Here is a 16,649-nt window from a genome sequence, read left to right as displayed (position 1 = left end):
ATAGGAAAGCTGTACAATCGAATCATTGAGCCACCACCTTAATCATCAGGGCCACACACATTTCATCCTCAAAACCCACGACAGCTCATTTCGATTCACAGATGCAAACACATGATCATGATATTATACCTTTCATATTTATTAGGATAATGTTTTTTTTTCCTGCACAGATTTATAAACATATATATATATTAATATGTATATTTATATATATAGATTTATCTTACCACGCACATGCATTAATTAATTAATAATGCATTGGCATTGACACCGACTCGTCATCCCGCGTTTAACTGGCATGGACGAAATACGTCCCAGCTATCTAGAGAGCTTGCAAATACAGGATTCCAAACGACAAAGATTAAAAAAAAAAGAAAAAAAGAAAAAGGTACTCTATGGGGATAAGTTGCTTTCGTTCCCCAGTGGACAATTACATTCGGTCGTCGTCAAGAACTAAGAATTAAGACACCATGCTCATGGCTGCTTCTTGTTCCTTGGGGTTACTTTTATAGGTAAACCCCGTTTGGGTACCGGGAAAGGGCCATATTGTATTCCATCCCCGTCTTCCATAGCTTCCCACCTAAAGCCAAAAGCCAAAACATCCAAATCACAATTTAGAGAGAGAGAGAGAGAGAGAGAGAGAGAGAGAGAGAGAGAGAGAGAGAGAGAGAGAGAGTTGCTCTGCTAATCTTGTATGGCTCCCTGTGAAGCAGTGTCTTTTGACCATAAAGATGATATTTATCGGTTACTATATGAAAAAATATATGTATATATGGCGGTGAACCAATTTTTTATATGGAAATCCAAACAAGTAGCTTGTTGCTTTGTGGAGCAGTCTAATCATAAAAAAAAAAAAAAAAAAAAAACGTACCACATGATTTTTCAACCTAGGCCGATTAGTTTAAAACCAACCTCAAAAACTAACATATATATCTTCGCAATTAAATAAATAATAACCCCCAACCCACCTTTCTTTTTCTCTATCTTATGAATCTAAAGAAAAATGTGTCATTTTTCCATTCACATGATAAACACGAGAGTGGTACACTACTAGCTCGAACCGAACCGAGTCAAAAGAAGAAGAACACAAAGTTTTGTGAGTATTTTCGATGGGGACAAATTAAGAAATATTGATGTGTTAAACGCTGTGAGCAAAGCTGTGGTGCCACGAAACCTGTTTATTAAGCCATGCATGACACACAATCACATTTGTCTCTTGGTTTTCTTAACAGCTGACAACTCAGAGGGCTCTCATAGCCATTTGATCAAAGAAAGAACAGCTGGCAAATTGTGTCGCTTACTACAGTCATGTGATTAGCATCAAATCTCGCATAGATCGAGATCGAACGGCTAGAGAGCTAGCTAGAGATACCAAATGAGCCAGGTTCAAGAATGGAGATGCGAGAAAGGATTGGATTTGGTATTTTGAGTAAATGAAAGGGACGGACGGCCATGGAATCAAAGAAGATCTAACCAGATCCTTAGAATCTATAACTTTTTAGGACTGGGAATATATTATATGTACTCTCAGTACTCTGGTTCTTGACATGAGGAGAGGAAAAGATAAAGACGAAGGATAGCCCCTACGGCTTTGTGCAGAAAAGAACTGTTAAAATTTATGGATACGAGGAAGTCGTGTGAAAAACAAGGATACATAGCTCTATAATTTTCATACTTAAAATTAAGGACATGATCGAGCTTCAGATACTTCCAGTACCATTTCTGATCTTTTGTACTTATAATTGTTCATATTGATTTGAATAAACTTAAAAAAAAAAAGGAACTTCCAGCTTTTTGGACACAAATCTTCACAAGTTTGTAAAGCATTATATTATATGGAGACAAGTTGTCCTTAGTGAGGAGATGATTGATGATCATCGATATAATGACATATATGCTGAGGATTTGTATGTCATGCAGAGATCACTGCTTGACAGTAATATATATGATGCATGTGTGCCACGTGTATAATTAAATTCTATTTTTACATGTTAGGTTGCGTGGCAACCACAAAAAAAAGCACCCAGTACTATTCTATATTCACTGAGAAACCCTAGCTATGCCTCCACAGTCCACTCGCCTTCAACGAGACCAAGGACCACTTCCACGGCATTAGGAACACCCAAGAGGACCACCAATCACTCCTCTCCGGTCAACTAGACAAACAACTTAAAAAAAATAATAATAAAACCACCGAGTACGTACTCTTAACACAAGAAAATTGTTTTTAAAATTGCCTTTTTTTAAAGTTAATTTTATCATAAATTGTTAGCTATTTTTTACTTGGAGAGAGAGAGAGAGAGGACTGGCCTGTAAGAGGTGCTGAGGTGGTGAAGAAGGATGAGCATCTCAAGCTTGGCCAGCTCACTGCCTGGACAAGCATGGACTCCATTCCCGAACGGCATGTACGTGTTAGGTCTTGGTGGCGCCTTCACAAACACATAAACGAACCCCCAAAATTAACCCACATATTTTTAAAATCTTCTGATCTCCATCACCAGCTAAAATATCCACTGTTTCTACGGACAGTTGTGTTATGATGTATACTTCCAAACTAGTTTGTGCAACAAAATTTTTACTACCCTACAAAACTAGCTCACGTGATCTGATAATTAAAAGATATCACGCTCAGATCGTCTAAGTTGAAGAAGATTCACATAAAAATTGAAAACGACACTTCATCCAAGATAATCTAACAATCGATAACCTTATATTTCTGCCCCAAACAAGATAGACTATACTGGTCGTGCATGACCCACTTCTTGAATCTTGGGTTCAGATCAGTTAGTGATCATCAGGAGGGAATTCAGGCCAGGAAAGCTAGCAATCCAGCTTAGATCGATTTATTTTATTTAATTTTACTTTTGATGCATGCATGCAGTACATGGAATTGTATAGGAGTGGTACCTCGAATCTTGAAGGGTCAAACTTTTCGGGTTGTGGGAAGAACTCAGCACGGTGATGAATGGTTCTGAAGAGAGGCAGAACCTTCCAACCCTTGGGAATAAAATAGCCCCCAAATTCAACATCTTGGACAGCTTCTCTGAATGTGAATGAGAGTATGCTTGCAGCTCTCAGTGTTTCCTGAATCACCTGAAATTCGATCGCTTTCATCAATATTAATATTTTATCAATACATGCATGCGCTGATCCAATTATACATACATATCATGTATGTATGTATAATATTAGATATTCTCTTATTGCATGTTTTTTGATCAATATTAACAAATAAAATAAAGAAAAGTAAGTTTATTCAATTTGAAGAATATATATATATATATTTATTTATATGTCGAGTGTATTTTAAATTATTTAACAATGATATAGCGTATTATATATTACCCGGCCAGTCAACGGCATTTGCCGAGTATCCTCCCACGTAAGTCCACGATTTTCCTCAAATAGTTTGCGTTGAATTCCTTCTTGTTCCCTCTGCAACATTTGAATGAATACCGATTAATATATATATAGAACAGTTTTCTTTTGGAAATTCAAACTGCCAGAATTTCCCCCAATCATTGCATTACTAATTAATTAAAACGATGGCTGTGCAAAGGACTAAACAAAAAATACTTGACCAAGAATAATATTAAAATATATATACATCAGACTGGAAAAACTTTAATGCCTCCGATAGATAAAAACAAATTAATTAAAAAGGATATTCATTTTAGTTAATTACAGGGTTAGTAAAAGTACTAATTTAATTAACATTAATATTACTCACACACACACACACACACATATATATATATATGTATATAATTTTCAATTAGAAGGAATTAATGTATATAAGATCATTACCGTCACGGCGTCTAGGAGGTTGCCATTATCGAGCAAATACTTAAGAACCCACGTAAGGGCACTTGCAGTTGTATCATGAGCAGCAAAGATTACTCCAATTATATTGTCTGCAATTTGAGAATCGGTAAGCTGATTGAGCTTCTTGTCTTTGGCAGCTCCTAGTAATACTCCCAACAAGCCCCCGCCTTTTCTCCCTCCCTCTCTCCTTTTTTCGATTAATCTTCTCAATGTCTCATTGAGAAGCTTCCTTGCCTAATTGAAAATTATAATGATCCATTATTATGGTAAAAAAATGGAAAATTAGAAAGAAAAAAAAACATAATCTTAATTAATCAATCAGCATATCTTACATAATTAAGTAGCTTAATTAAGATCGTACAATGTATACACTTGAAGACAAAACCCTTCATGATTAGGTTCTCAAAACAATGTACTGCTAGAGCCAAAAAGAAACAAAATTTTACAGGCCAGGGGAGAAGAAGCATTTTATTTATTTATTTATTTTTATATTTTACCTTCATTGCTTTGCGAAAGGGAGTTCCCGGTAGATTTAGAGGCATGGAATTGTAGCCCTTCTCAAGGCATAGATACAAACTTTTTATTCCTTCCATTTCTGAGTCGAGTTTGTCTCCGAATGCCGAAATCATCGCCACTTCAAAAGCATACTGAGACACCAAAAATAAGAATAATCCTTTTTAGATTCCTAGAAAGTGCTGATTCATCATGCAGAAAAGGATAAGAAGAGGCTAACAAATCGAATATACCCTCTTCATCTCTTGCAAGGTGTTAATGGTGCGATTCTTCCAAGTGGGGAGAAGTTTCTGAGCAATATGCTCAATATCCGAGACCGACCGTCTAATTGCAGAGGGCAGAAAGGAAGCCTGAACCAGCTTCTTGAGCCTTGAATGGTAGGGTCCCTGATGAAAGAATATAGCCTCTGGCCCTATCATTTTCTCCTTGCTTGCCGGATAAGTTGGCTTGAACAGATGAGCCTGACTCACTAGAACAATTCTTGCTGCTTCTGGGCTGGAAATCATTACACAGGGGCAACCTAATATGTGGGTCTTAAAGATATCCCCATACCTGCAATAGATAAACCATATTGAGTGAATAAAATGAAGGTTATAGATATAATCAAAATATAAAACTTCCCAGTAAAACCAGAATCTCTCTTTCGATCTACATATTACGTACGGAAACGAAATAATCTAGATAAAAAAAAAGGGTCGATAGAGAAATGAGGTCTAGGGTGGTTCGTGTCTATTTTGAGGTGGCATATACCGTTTTTGCCTGTTCGAAAAGAAGGAATTTGGGTTTTCAGTGTAGAGCTTGATGGTCTCCCCTATGTAGGGCCAACCCATTGAACCAGGGGGGAGGCGTTTGTGCCTGGGTTGGCACCAGCGGAGGAACTTTTGCAGCAGTAGCAGCAGCAACAAAGAGCAGAATAGTAATGGCATAATGAGAATAGCAGGCTCATGAGAACGAAAGCTTGCAAAAAAGGTTGAGAATGGGCAAAGCTGCTGCATGGTGCTTTTAGCCTTGAGACGTGGCAGAGGCTAACTTGAAACAAAGAAGTGATGAGTGAAGGATGGAGGGTTTGGTGGTGGACATTTTATAGATGGAAAAATTTAGTTGCAAGCATAACTGTGTATTAATATATTTGGTCAAAAAATAATTTTATTAAAAAAAATACTAATTTAAATTTTAAATATGAAGGAATCAGTATTAGTAAGTAAGATTAGTACGTGATTTTGTTTGAATATAGTAAAACTCTTTATAGAGAGTGGGAGAGCAGCGGAATAGGAACGTTTTACCAGGAGGGACCAACTTTTCTATTGTGTGACATATTTATATAAAATAAAATAAATTAAAAAAATCATAAAATATAATTATATATAAAATTAGATCTCAATAATTTACTACATATACATAGAAATAAAATTTTAAAAAACACAACTTAATATATGTTTCAAATATGATGATAATATTTCAAGAAATAATACTAATCCATTATTATTTTTATAATGAAATATTTAAAATTTATTTTTTTCATAAAAACTCTCAAGTGATCTTTTAAAAGGTCGTCTTTAATTCTAGTTTGTAAAATAGTTTATCAAATTCATGCAAAGTCTAAATATTTTCGTGTCACATTAAGCATATAATGTTATAATTAAGACCTTAAATAATATATATATAATTTTTTTACTCAATGAAGTCTAGAGGATAAAATCTCTCAACTATTTTTCATGTAAATTATCAATCTTAAATGTTTTTTCTTATTTTTTCACTTATTTGGATTCCATATTAAGAAGTCTAATATTGTATAACAAAAAAAAAAAAAAAAAACTTGGAGATCCATACTAATAAGTTAATTTATTGTTTTTTTTCTAAACTTAGTTTTAATTTAATTTTGGAGAGGCCACATCCTTAAAAATAAATAATATATACAAATTATAAAAAATTTCAGGACTATAGAAAAAAATTGGAGAAAGACATTTCTAAATATATTGAAATTTTAGAAAATTTTAAAGAACATAAAATATAAGGTATATTTTGAATTTTTTTAAAACCTGGCCCCCCTCAGAGATAAGTTGGTAGGTCCACCACTGCGGGAGAGGTTTTTTTGGGAGTTTCCAATTTGTGGTCCAGGGCAATCCTCTTAGGAGTTGTGACAGGTTTGTATATGTGCGGGTTTGAAACTGTAGACGTCACCATTTTTATGGAAACACCTTGCTTAGTTTATTCTATATATATTTTCTTTCAAAAATCATTTTTTCACAATCATCGATCGATCACTACTTTTTTCTCCCTTTTTTTTAATAAAATATATTTCATTAATTAATAACGGATATTACAACTTTGACTTGAAACATACATTATAAGCTAACTATAACATTAATAGCTTCATAGTACATAACTATTACTGACATGGTCTAGACCATGCTACAAGCCTCTACAAACCACCGTTTGAGAGACAACACAACTCTATCTAAAATAAAGTTAACAAACCCCATACTCTGTCTAAGATGAAGTAAATGACAAACTCTATGAACAAAATTCTAAAAGACACATTTTTCTCTCTGTTGAAAATCAAGTTATTAGATTGAAACATAATTAATTTTCTTTTTTCTTTTCCCCCTTTATAATTTGGATTAATTTTGAGCTTTATAATTAACATAATGGAGGGTAGTGATATATCTGCTCACTGTGTATATATATAATAGATAATTAGGCATTCATAGGGCCGGCCCAATGGTAAGGCCATTTAGGCCATTGCCTAATGTCTGAAAATTAAAAATGAGGTATATTTTTTATTTTTTTTGAAAAAAAATAAAAACCATTTCATTAAATAAAATTTTAAATAAATTTCATATTTTTCAAAGTGTGCAAGGCTCCATAATACTAAATTTAATATTTAATACAATGAATTATTTATATTTTAAATAATTTTTTAAGATCTTGCTAAATTGAGGTACAAAATTTGTATTAATATTTCATTTTAAATTGTAATATTCAATATAAATTCAAAAAAACTTTATCTAAAGATTTTAAATAAAATCTCATTTCAGTGAAAATTTTAAAAATATTTCATATAATAATTTATATTATATTGTATTATAATTATGAATGATTAATTAAAATTTTGTCTTAGACCTCAATTTATATTGAGTTACCACTGGATGTTCATTTATAATAAATCAATCAACTCAAGTTGTCCTTATCGATCCATAAAGCTTGAGCAACAAACATAGGAGCATCAACCCACCACATATTTATATTGTCAACATTCCAAGCATAACGTGCTAATCTATGAGTAGCCTCATTCCCCATGCGATGTACATGTTGAATTTCAACTTCACTAAAATAATGCGCGTGAGGCTTTTAGCCTCCTTAATGATTATTTTGAAAATCTATTAATATATTTTAGTGATATGTCATTTTAGTCTATGTGTTACTTCTTTATAATTATGAAAGAAATTCTATCTCGTCCGGCGATAGGAAAAATTATTTTTTCTGATTGCTTTGTCTTTTTAGTTCTTTAAGCAATTGTCCTTTTTTCCCTTTGTAATTTACATTGATAGTGTCACCATTTTAACGTCTTAAATATTCTTTTTGGAACAGAATTCGTGCCCGGTTAATTTTTTTTTTTTATTGAAAGATGTAGTAGGCCGAGATCTCCTGATCATGTCTTCTTTTATTTATTAAATGGTCGATCTAATAGCTAATAATACTTGTTTTTATTTATTTATTTTTTATTTATCTAGTTCATGTATATACATAGAATAGAGACGTGTCTAATGAATTACATTAATCGATTTGAATGCATTCTATTTTGTAACAATTTAGTTATAATTTGTAATTATCATGTTAGCACAAATTTGTAATTATGGATGAAATTCTGTGGAACATTATAGTTTTGGCAGTGATCATTTTGTATACAATAGCTATATTAGGTAAACTCAATTTATCCACCAAATTGAGATAAGTCTAAGGTCAACTTGAATATTTAACTCAATAGGCAATACATTAGTCCAAAAGTTTTTGTATTTTTCGCATTGCCGTTATTAATCATTTGAGAACGTGCAACCCTTAGATCCATACATATCGAAGAAATATTAGACCACGTTGAATCTTTTTATTTTTTTTTTATTTTTATTTTTTTTAAGGAATAGATTTAAGTAATCATCAAGAATCAATACAATCTTTGTCACTCAAAATAACAGACATAACCTCCCATGGTCCTCCCTCAATCCAGACAGCTTCTGAAGTTAGACCTTTTGCCAATTGTGTAGCAGCATGAGCTGCTTTATTGCCATCTCTTTTAGTAAACATTAATTTCCAGCTCATGAGTCTTGAGAAGATGAACTGAATGTCCTCAACCAATTGACCATGTTGTGAAAAACGATAACAATAAAGTAAAAGTAAACACGAAAGAGACAAGCAATCACACACAAAACACAAAGATTTACGTGGTTCGGCAAATTGCCTACGTTCATAGAAGTTGCAGAGGATTTTTATCACTTGAGAAATTACAATACAATAGTGGGGCGATTACTGTTCTCACTGTATAGTCATATGTCACAAAATAACATATATATAGTCAAATGGCATAAAAACCCTAGAATTTGTGTAATAGCGATGTTCGCTTGAGCGACGTGTTGAGCGAGCGAGCGAACCTTTTTCCTGCAACTTCTCCAACTCACTATCGAGCTGTCTTCAAGCGGAACTCTCTGACTTGCCTTTGTTTGAGCGGCTAATGACTCCGCTCAAGCGGTGTGGAGTAGACTCCACAGTACTTAACAACTCTCCCACTTGGAGATTGGTACACCCATTATATCACCTTTTTCCTTAAACATGATATCCTCCACCCCTGCAACTCACTGTCCCTATCTTCATGCTAGAAGGCCAACTGAAGTTGTGCACAACTTCAGTTTCTCAAGTGTAACACCCTTTATCAATATATTAGCAGAGTTCTTGATTCCACAAATTTTCTGAAGTAACAACTATCCATCATCTAATAATGATTGTATAAAGTGATGCTTAATCTAAATGTGCTTGGTCCTGAAATGAAATGCTGGATTCTTGGTAAGAAATATGACACTCTGACTATCATTGTAGAGGGTACCCTTCTGATTTTTTTTTTTACCCAATTCCTCCAAGAATCCCTGTAACCATATCATCTCTTTTTGCAGCTTCTGACACTACAATATACTCAGCTTCTGCAGTAGAGAAAGAAACTGTTTTCTGCAGATTAGAACCCCATGACACTGCAGTAACACGTAGAGTGTAAACAAAGCCTGTGGTACTCTTTCTGCTATCAGTATCTCCAGCTAAATCAACATCAACATAGCCCTGCACTTCTAAGCTCTCTCATGAGAAACACAAACACGTCTCTGAGGAGCCTTTTAGGTACCTCAGAATCCACTTCATTGCTTCTCAATGTTGTTCTCCTGGGTTACTCATGTATCTACTCACAACTCCCATTGCATGGACAATATCTGGTTTAGTGCAAATCATAGCATACATAAGTGAACCAATAGCTGAGGCATAAGGAACCTTACTCATGTAATCTTGTTCCTCCTCTGACTTAGGTGACTGATCCTTGCTGAGTCTGAAGTGACTGGCCAGGGGTGTGCCAACTGATTTGGCTTTGTCCATATTGAACCTACTGAGTACTTTTTTCACATACTCAGCCTGCGAGAGTCTCAATATACCCTTGACTCTGTCTCTGACAATTCTCATGTCAAGGATTTGCTTCGCAGCTCCCAAATCCTTTATTGCAAAGTGATATGACATCTGCTTCTTTAGATTATTGATCTAATCAATACTAACACCTGCAATAAGCGTGTCATCCACATACAACAATAGAATAATATAAGAATTGTCAAATTTCTTGTACCATTGTCTAGGAGCTTGCTTCAAGCCATACAAGCTCTTTTTCAGTCTGCAAACTGAACTTTTCTTTCCCTATACTACAAACCCCTTAGGTTGGTGCATGTAGATATCTTCTTTAAGGTCTCTATGAAGAAAAGCTGTTTTCACACCTAATTACTCAAGAAATAAATCTTCAATAGCAACCATAGACAGTACTATCCTGATAGTTGTGATCTTCATCACAGGAGAGAAAATCTCAGAATAATCAATATCTTGCTTCTGCTGAAAGCCTTTCACAACAAGTTTGACCTTGTACCTCTTACTGCCATCATGCTCACTTTTCACCCGGTATACCCACTTGTTGTGCAATACCTTCTTCCTTGATGAAAGTTCTGTCAACTTCCATGTCTGATTCTCTAACAAGGAATCCATTTCATCCTTCATGGCCAGCTCCCACTTGTTAGAATTCTCATCTTACAAGGTTTCTTTGTAACTCTACGGTTTTCTACCATCTGTCAATAGAATATAATTCAAGGTAGGTGAGAAATGCTGTGGAGGACAAATAGTCCTAACTAACCTGTGAATTGCAGCTGTAGGAGTGGACGACTCTGAATTTGACTGCAGAATAATAGGAATGGATGCACCGGACCTACTCTCATTGTCACTCACATCTCTACACTGCACTGTGACCTCTGATAGGTCATCTAATCTTACAAACTCGGACTCCTGAGGAGCTGATTCAGCAACTGTACTAGACTTGTCCTTGTACACAATTTTCTCATTGAAAATCATATTTCTACTTCTTATAATCTTTCGATCTTGATCATCCCAGAAACGATAGCCAAATGCCTTATCTCCATAACCAATGAAATAACATTTCTTTGACTTAGACTCAAGTTTACTATGAGTGTTAGAATCAACGAGAACATAAGAAAAACAACCAAAATTGTTAAGGTGAGAAAATTTGACCTCTTTCCGGCTCCAAACCTCCTCAGGCAATCCGCAATCCATCAGAACTAATGACCATTTGTTTATCAAATAGACGGCAGTGTTGATTGCATCTTCCTAGAAAGTAGATGGTAATCCAGTGTGCAGCCTCATGGTTCTAGCACGCTCATTTATGGTTTTATTCATATGTTCAGCAACTCCATTTTTTTGTAGTGTCCTAAGAATGGTCTTCTCTATTCTAATACTCAGAGTTGTACAATACTCATTGAACCTACTATCAATATATTCACCACCATTATCATACCTCAAACATTTCAGTTTCAAGTCTGTCTCTGTCTCAACCATGGCCTTCCAAATTTTGAACACATTAAATATGTAAGACTTATACTTCAAAAAATAAACTCATACCTTCCTGCTGTGGTCATCAATGAACGTGATATAGTAACAAGAACCTCCAAGGGATGCCACTAGAGAAGGTCCCCATACATCTGTGTGCACAAGATCCAATTTTTCTGTCTTCTGTGTTTTGCCACTTTTCAAGAAATCGACCTTTTTTTGTTTCCCTATAATGCAACTCTCACACATACTGAGATCAACTGAATTCAATTTTGGCAGCTTGCCTCTGGACAGAAGTTCTTTCATACCCTTCTGACTCATATGGCCAAGCCTGCAATGCCACAAATCTGCTGTGCTCTCTGCAACGGTAGTAGCAATAGTATTATTCAAACCAGTAGTCATATAGAAAGTACCACTTTTCTTACCTCGAGCCAGTACCAGTACCCCTTTAGTGACCTTTTAGGTGCTATCTGAGAATACTACTGAATGACCACACTCATCGAGCTATCCAATATAAATGAGATTCATCTCCAACTCAGGAATGTGCCTAACCTTCTACAAGGTCCATTTGTACTTGTTAGGGAGTACAATGTCAATATCTCTCATCCCCACTATGTTCAAAGCCTCTTCATCAACCATGTACACCTTCCCAAAATCACCTACAACATAGTTCTGCATTATCTCCTGATGGGGAAGATGTATGGAAGGAATCCCCTGAATCTAGTATCCAGTCATCAACTGGAGTATGAACTACAAGCAATAGTGTATCATGTACTTCTTCAGTTACCAAATTAGCACTATCATTCTTGATCTTCTTAGGATTTTTACAGTTCTTCTTTATGTGGCCAGCTTTGCCACAATTTCAGCAAGTTGCTTGCTGACCAGTATGGGTGTAACCGGTCCGGTTCGATCTGATTTTGGACAAAATTTAGGACCGAATTGGTATGTATTGATTTTGTATTTTTCAAAACCAATTACGTACCGGTTACCCTCTTAAGCTGGTACTCTGGTTTTACCGATTTTCGGTCCAGTTCGATCCAGTTTTTCAGTTTTAATGTACGATATTATATATTATATAATATAGTATATAATAATTTAGTGATAATATATTGTAGTATATTATAATATATATTATAATTGTATTATAGACTATAGTGAAATATTATAATATATAATATAGTGATATATTATAGTATATTATAATATGTAGTGATATAGTATTAGTATAACTATCAATATGTACTATATAATATTAGTATACCTATTAATATAATAAACAAAATGATATAAGATTTTAAAATCTAATATTATATTAATTAGTAATTTATCATATAATACAAAACTATTTTATATATAATTATATATTATATATAAAAATTATATAAAATAGAAAAAATTAAAAAAAATTATATATATGAACTGGTCTGATCCAGTCTTAGAAAAAGAAAAATCGAAATCTGATCGATTTTGACTGGTCTTAAGAAAAATTAGGGGTGCTACCCGCACCAAACGGTGTGGGGTAGACCCCCCTACCCCCCGCCCCCGCATGGGGTGGATGGGAAAATGTTTCCCCGTCCCCCGCCCCTGGTGTGCGGGGGTAAGGTACCCCGTCTCGCATGATGGGGTACGGTGTGGGGGGGCAGTTCGTCGGCCCCCCGCACCCCCTTCTGAAGGCCCAGAAGCATTTTCTGGACCGAAAATGGCCTAGAAACCTCAGCAATGAGCCAAAAATGGCCCACAAGGTTGTATCTTTAGCCCAAAAAAAAGCTTGTAAGCCATTTTCATTTTTCAGCCCATAAAATTATAAGTCAAAAGAAAAAAAAAAATTTAAAAACCAGATTAAAAAAAATGTTATGAATGGTAATTAATTTTATGGCTAATAAAAGTTACTAGTCTAAGAGTCTAATACGTAATAAACTAATAATAATAACTAAACTATTACAAAATTGAAAGGCTAAACAATTACAAAATTACTAACATAAAAGTGTCCAAGGGACATTGTATCAACATTACAAATCATTGAATACAAAATATGAACAAATAATTAAAAATTGAATATTCTAAAGAGGCTTGTCAGCTGTGGCTTGTCTAGTAAAGGGGTGTGACACTTGGGGCGGCCCGGGCTTGAGCACATTTTTATGTTGCAGAGGTGTTAGATGTCTCATGTGTTACTACAAAAATTAATATTAAAATTAATAACGATGAAATCGAAATGAATATAAATAAATTAAAATAATAAAATAAAAAACAATTACTAGGTGGTCCAAATCCAGACTGATCACCACCCTCATCGGTCTCCTTAAAATCTAAAATATCCGGAACATGAATATCCTTTCCTATCATCCAACTCTGTGTGCATATCAATGCCTCTATAGTTGTAGGAGATAATGAACTACAGAAAGGATCCAATATACGACCTCCGGTACTAAAGGCTGACTCTGAGACAACGGTGCTAATAGGGATGACCAAAATACAGAGGGCAATCTCAGAAATGATGGGATATTTCTTTGAGGCATTCTTCCACCATCCTAATATATCGAAATTATCATCATCATCTTGGATCATATCTGCTGACAAATAGTTGTCTAACTGAGAAACCACCTCCGTAGATTGATGGACTAGTGTGAGATTCTGTGCGAGGGTCTTAGTCCACGGCATTCTGTGCTTCTTTGTAGAAGGCCCGGTCACGGTGTCTGTAGAAGGTGTTGGGGTAGGTGTATGGGTCTTTGATTTAGTACCACCCTTAATTGCATTAAACTCATCATACAATTTTTTCAGGATATCTTGGGCCAATTCACCAATAAGTTCAGTCCATACCTGATCATGAATAAGTCCCAACCCATATAAAAAGCCTAAAACTTTCAGACGGGGATCAAGAATAACAGCCACATATAACAAAATATTCATTCTAGTCAAATCTCCCCAATACTTGTCATATTTTAGCATCATGGTCACTATCATCCCCCTCATCCTTTCATTGGAACCCCTACGCATATCTTCTAATTTTTCTTTTATCCTATATATTTGTTGACAAAACCCATGGGATATAGAGTACAAAGAACTAGATATATTCAATGTGACATCGTAAAATAATCCAAGAAAATCAATGAAAGTAGAAACTACCACCCAATCATTATCATTAGGCTTTCGTAATCCCCCGTGCTCATGAAAGTATTTGACATATTGGATATCTTCATCACCCAATAATTGAAAGGCTGCCTTATATTCTTGGGCCGCCTCCAACATCAAGAAGGTTGAGTTTCATCTGGTAGGAACATTAGTACAAAGACCCTTTTTCGATGTAATGCCCGCAGCCTTTGCAGCAACTTTGAATTTCTCCAATCTAGAAGGAGAAGACCTCACAAATTTCACAGCCATTCTAACTTGTGCAACCGAGTCATCAACATCTTTCAACCCCTCATTCACAATTAAATTCAAAATATATGCAGCACATCTAACATGCAAATATTCACCACCCAAGAATGTCTTATTTGCATTTTTAAGATAATTCTTTAGATATCCCAAGGCGACATCATTAGACAACACATTATCAACTGACACAGACAACCTTTTCCAACCCCCACTCCTTTATTGCGGCCTCCAAGGCCTTCCCAATTGTCTCACCCTTATGATTAGTTATTTGACAAAATTTAATAATTTTTTTGTGCAAAACCCAATCAGCATCAACAAAATGCATAGTCAACGACATGTAATTCATATTTTGGATAAAAGTCCAAGTATCGGTAGTGAGGCAAACTACCAAACCCGCCAATTGGCCTCTCAAAACATCTTTATCACAGATGTACATCTTCTTAATATCCTTTGCCACAGTGTGACGAGAAGGAAGTACAAATCTCGGTTCCAACTTTTGGACAAATTCTTGGAACCCTTTACCCTCCACAAACTGAAAAGGCAGCTTGTCCATGACAATCATACGAGCTAACTTCCTTCTACACTCATCGGGGTTATACTTCGTATACCCCTTCAATGTTGGCCCCCCGGCCCCATTACTCCCATTCGCCATTTTAAAATCTAGTCTAGATTGATCCTTCTCTATTAAGGATTTTAAAATTGGACTCTTCTTGCATTGTTCCTCTAAATGGACCTTCAGTTGGGATGTACCATGTTTCCTATAGTGACATCCATACATTTTTCCACAGTGATTACATTTAGCTTGTGGGTTGTTGGGTCACCACCCTCTAGTTTGATAAAGTGTTGCCAAACTATGGATACAGGTTTCTTGCACTGTGTGGGCTTCGGGGCAGGGCAAGGTGTACTCGTTATAGGGGTAGGAGTAGGGTTAGGTTCTGGGGTAGGGGTGTTGGTTGGGGCAGGCGAGCTATCACTGAAATCCGAAGACATTCCTGATTCTCCAACATAAAGGAAAAAAAAAAAATTAAACTGCAATCCAACACAATCATAAAAAACTGCATACAAATAGTAGACTCACACATCTTTTGGATTTTTTTAGGGGTTTCATTGATTGAAACCCCAAAAGGCCTATAGGGGTTTCAATCAATGAAACCCCTCAATTAATATGTATGCATAAAATTATTAAAAATCATATATAATGTCATTCAAGTATTTAATATCATGTATAAAAGAGTATAAAATATAAAATAATAAATAAATAAATAATTTAGGGTTGATAGTAAGTTAGTAGCCATTTCATCTTAGTGGTTTCAATCAATGAAACCCAAAAAAAAATAATTGGGTTTCGGATTGGAACCCTAATTTAATTTGGGGTTCCAATCCGAAACCCTAAATCAATTTAGGGGTTTCATTGATTGAAACCCCCAAACCAATTTAGAGGTTCTAATCCGAAACCCCAAATCAATTGAAACCCCTAAATTGATTTGGGGGTTTCAATCAATGAAACCCCAAACAAAATTAGGGTTTCGGATTGGAACCTCAAATTAAATTGGGGTTCCAATCCGAAACCCTAAATCAATTTAGGGGTTTCATTGATTTGGGGGTTTCAATCAATGAAACCCCTCAATTATTTTAGGGTTTCGGATTGGAACCCTAATTTAATTTGGGGTTCCAATCTGAAACCCTAACCCCTAAATTAATTTAGGGGTTTCATGATTGAAATCCCTAAATCAATTTAGGGGTTTTCAATAGAATGAAATTTACATGAAAAACCATCAATTTGGACAGAATCCGAAACAATTACAGCAAGA

The 16,649-nt window shown here is 35.1% G+C and overlaps 1 protein-coding gene across 2 annotated transcripts; it reads right to left on the bottom strand.

Annotated features, from left to right (window-relative positions):
- Positions 1-235: 235 nt before the first annotated feature.
- Positions 236-5,376, bottom strand: LOC122291240 (abscisic acid 8'-hydroxylase 2). 2 transcript variants are annotated; one of them, XM_043098892.1, is made up of 8 exons: positions 5,089-5,376; positions 4,572-4,890; positions 4,323-4,472; positions 3,808-4,059; positions 3,346-3,435; positions 2,908-3,093; positions 2,311-2,429; positions 236-580 (listed from the first exon to the last, which is right to left on the bottom strand). In XM_043098892.1, exons 1-8 carry the CDS (start codon positions 5,331-5,333, stop codon positions 475-477), a joined length of 1,467 nt encoding a protein of 488 aa, XP_042954826.1. In that variant the 5' UTR covers positions 5,334-5,376; the 3' UTR covers positions 236-474. The 2 variants fall into 2 exon arrangements, with proteins under 2 accessions (XP_042954826.1, XP_042954827.1); XM_043098893.1 differs by lacking the exon at positions 2,311-2,429.
- Between the last annotated feature and the right edge of the window lie 11,273 nt (positions 5,377-16,649).

Source organism: Carya illinoinensis, chromosome 13 (assembly GCF_018687715.1).
Source record: "Carya illinoinensis cultivar Pawnee chromosome 13, C.illinoinensisPawnee_v1, whole genome shotgun sequence".
NCBI lineage: Eukaryota > Viridiplantae > Streptophyta > Magnoliopsida > Fagales > Juglandaceae > Carya > Carya illinoinensis.
This window is presented reverse-complemented; position numbering and strand designations above follow the sequence as displayed.

Excerpts from the sequence above, each read along its gene's own strand:
- LOC122291240 (XM_043098892.1), bottom strand. The coding sequence starts at position 5,333 with ATGCAGCAGCTTTGCCCATTCTCAACCTTTTTTGCAAGCTTTCGTTCT. Across the intron at positions 4,891-5,088 it reads TTTTCGAACAGGCAAAAACG|GTATGGGGATATCTTTAAGA; the intron begins GTATATGCCACC and ends TATCTATTGCAG. Across the intron at positions 581-2,310 it reads CACCTCAGCACCTCTTACAG|GTGGGAAGCTATGGAAGACG; the intron begins GCCAGTCCTCTC and ends TTTTGGCTTTAG.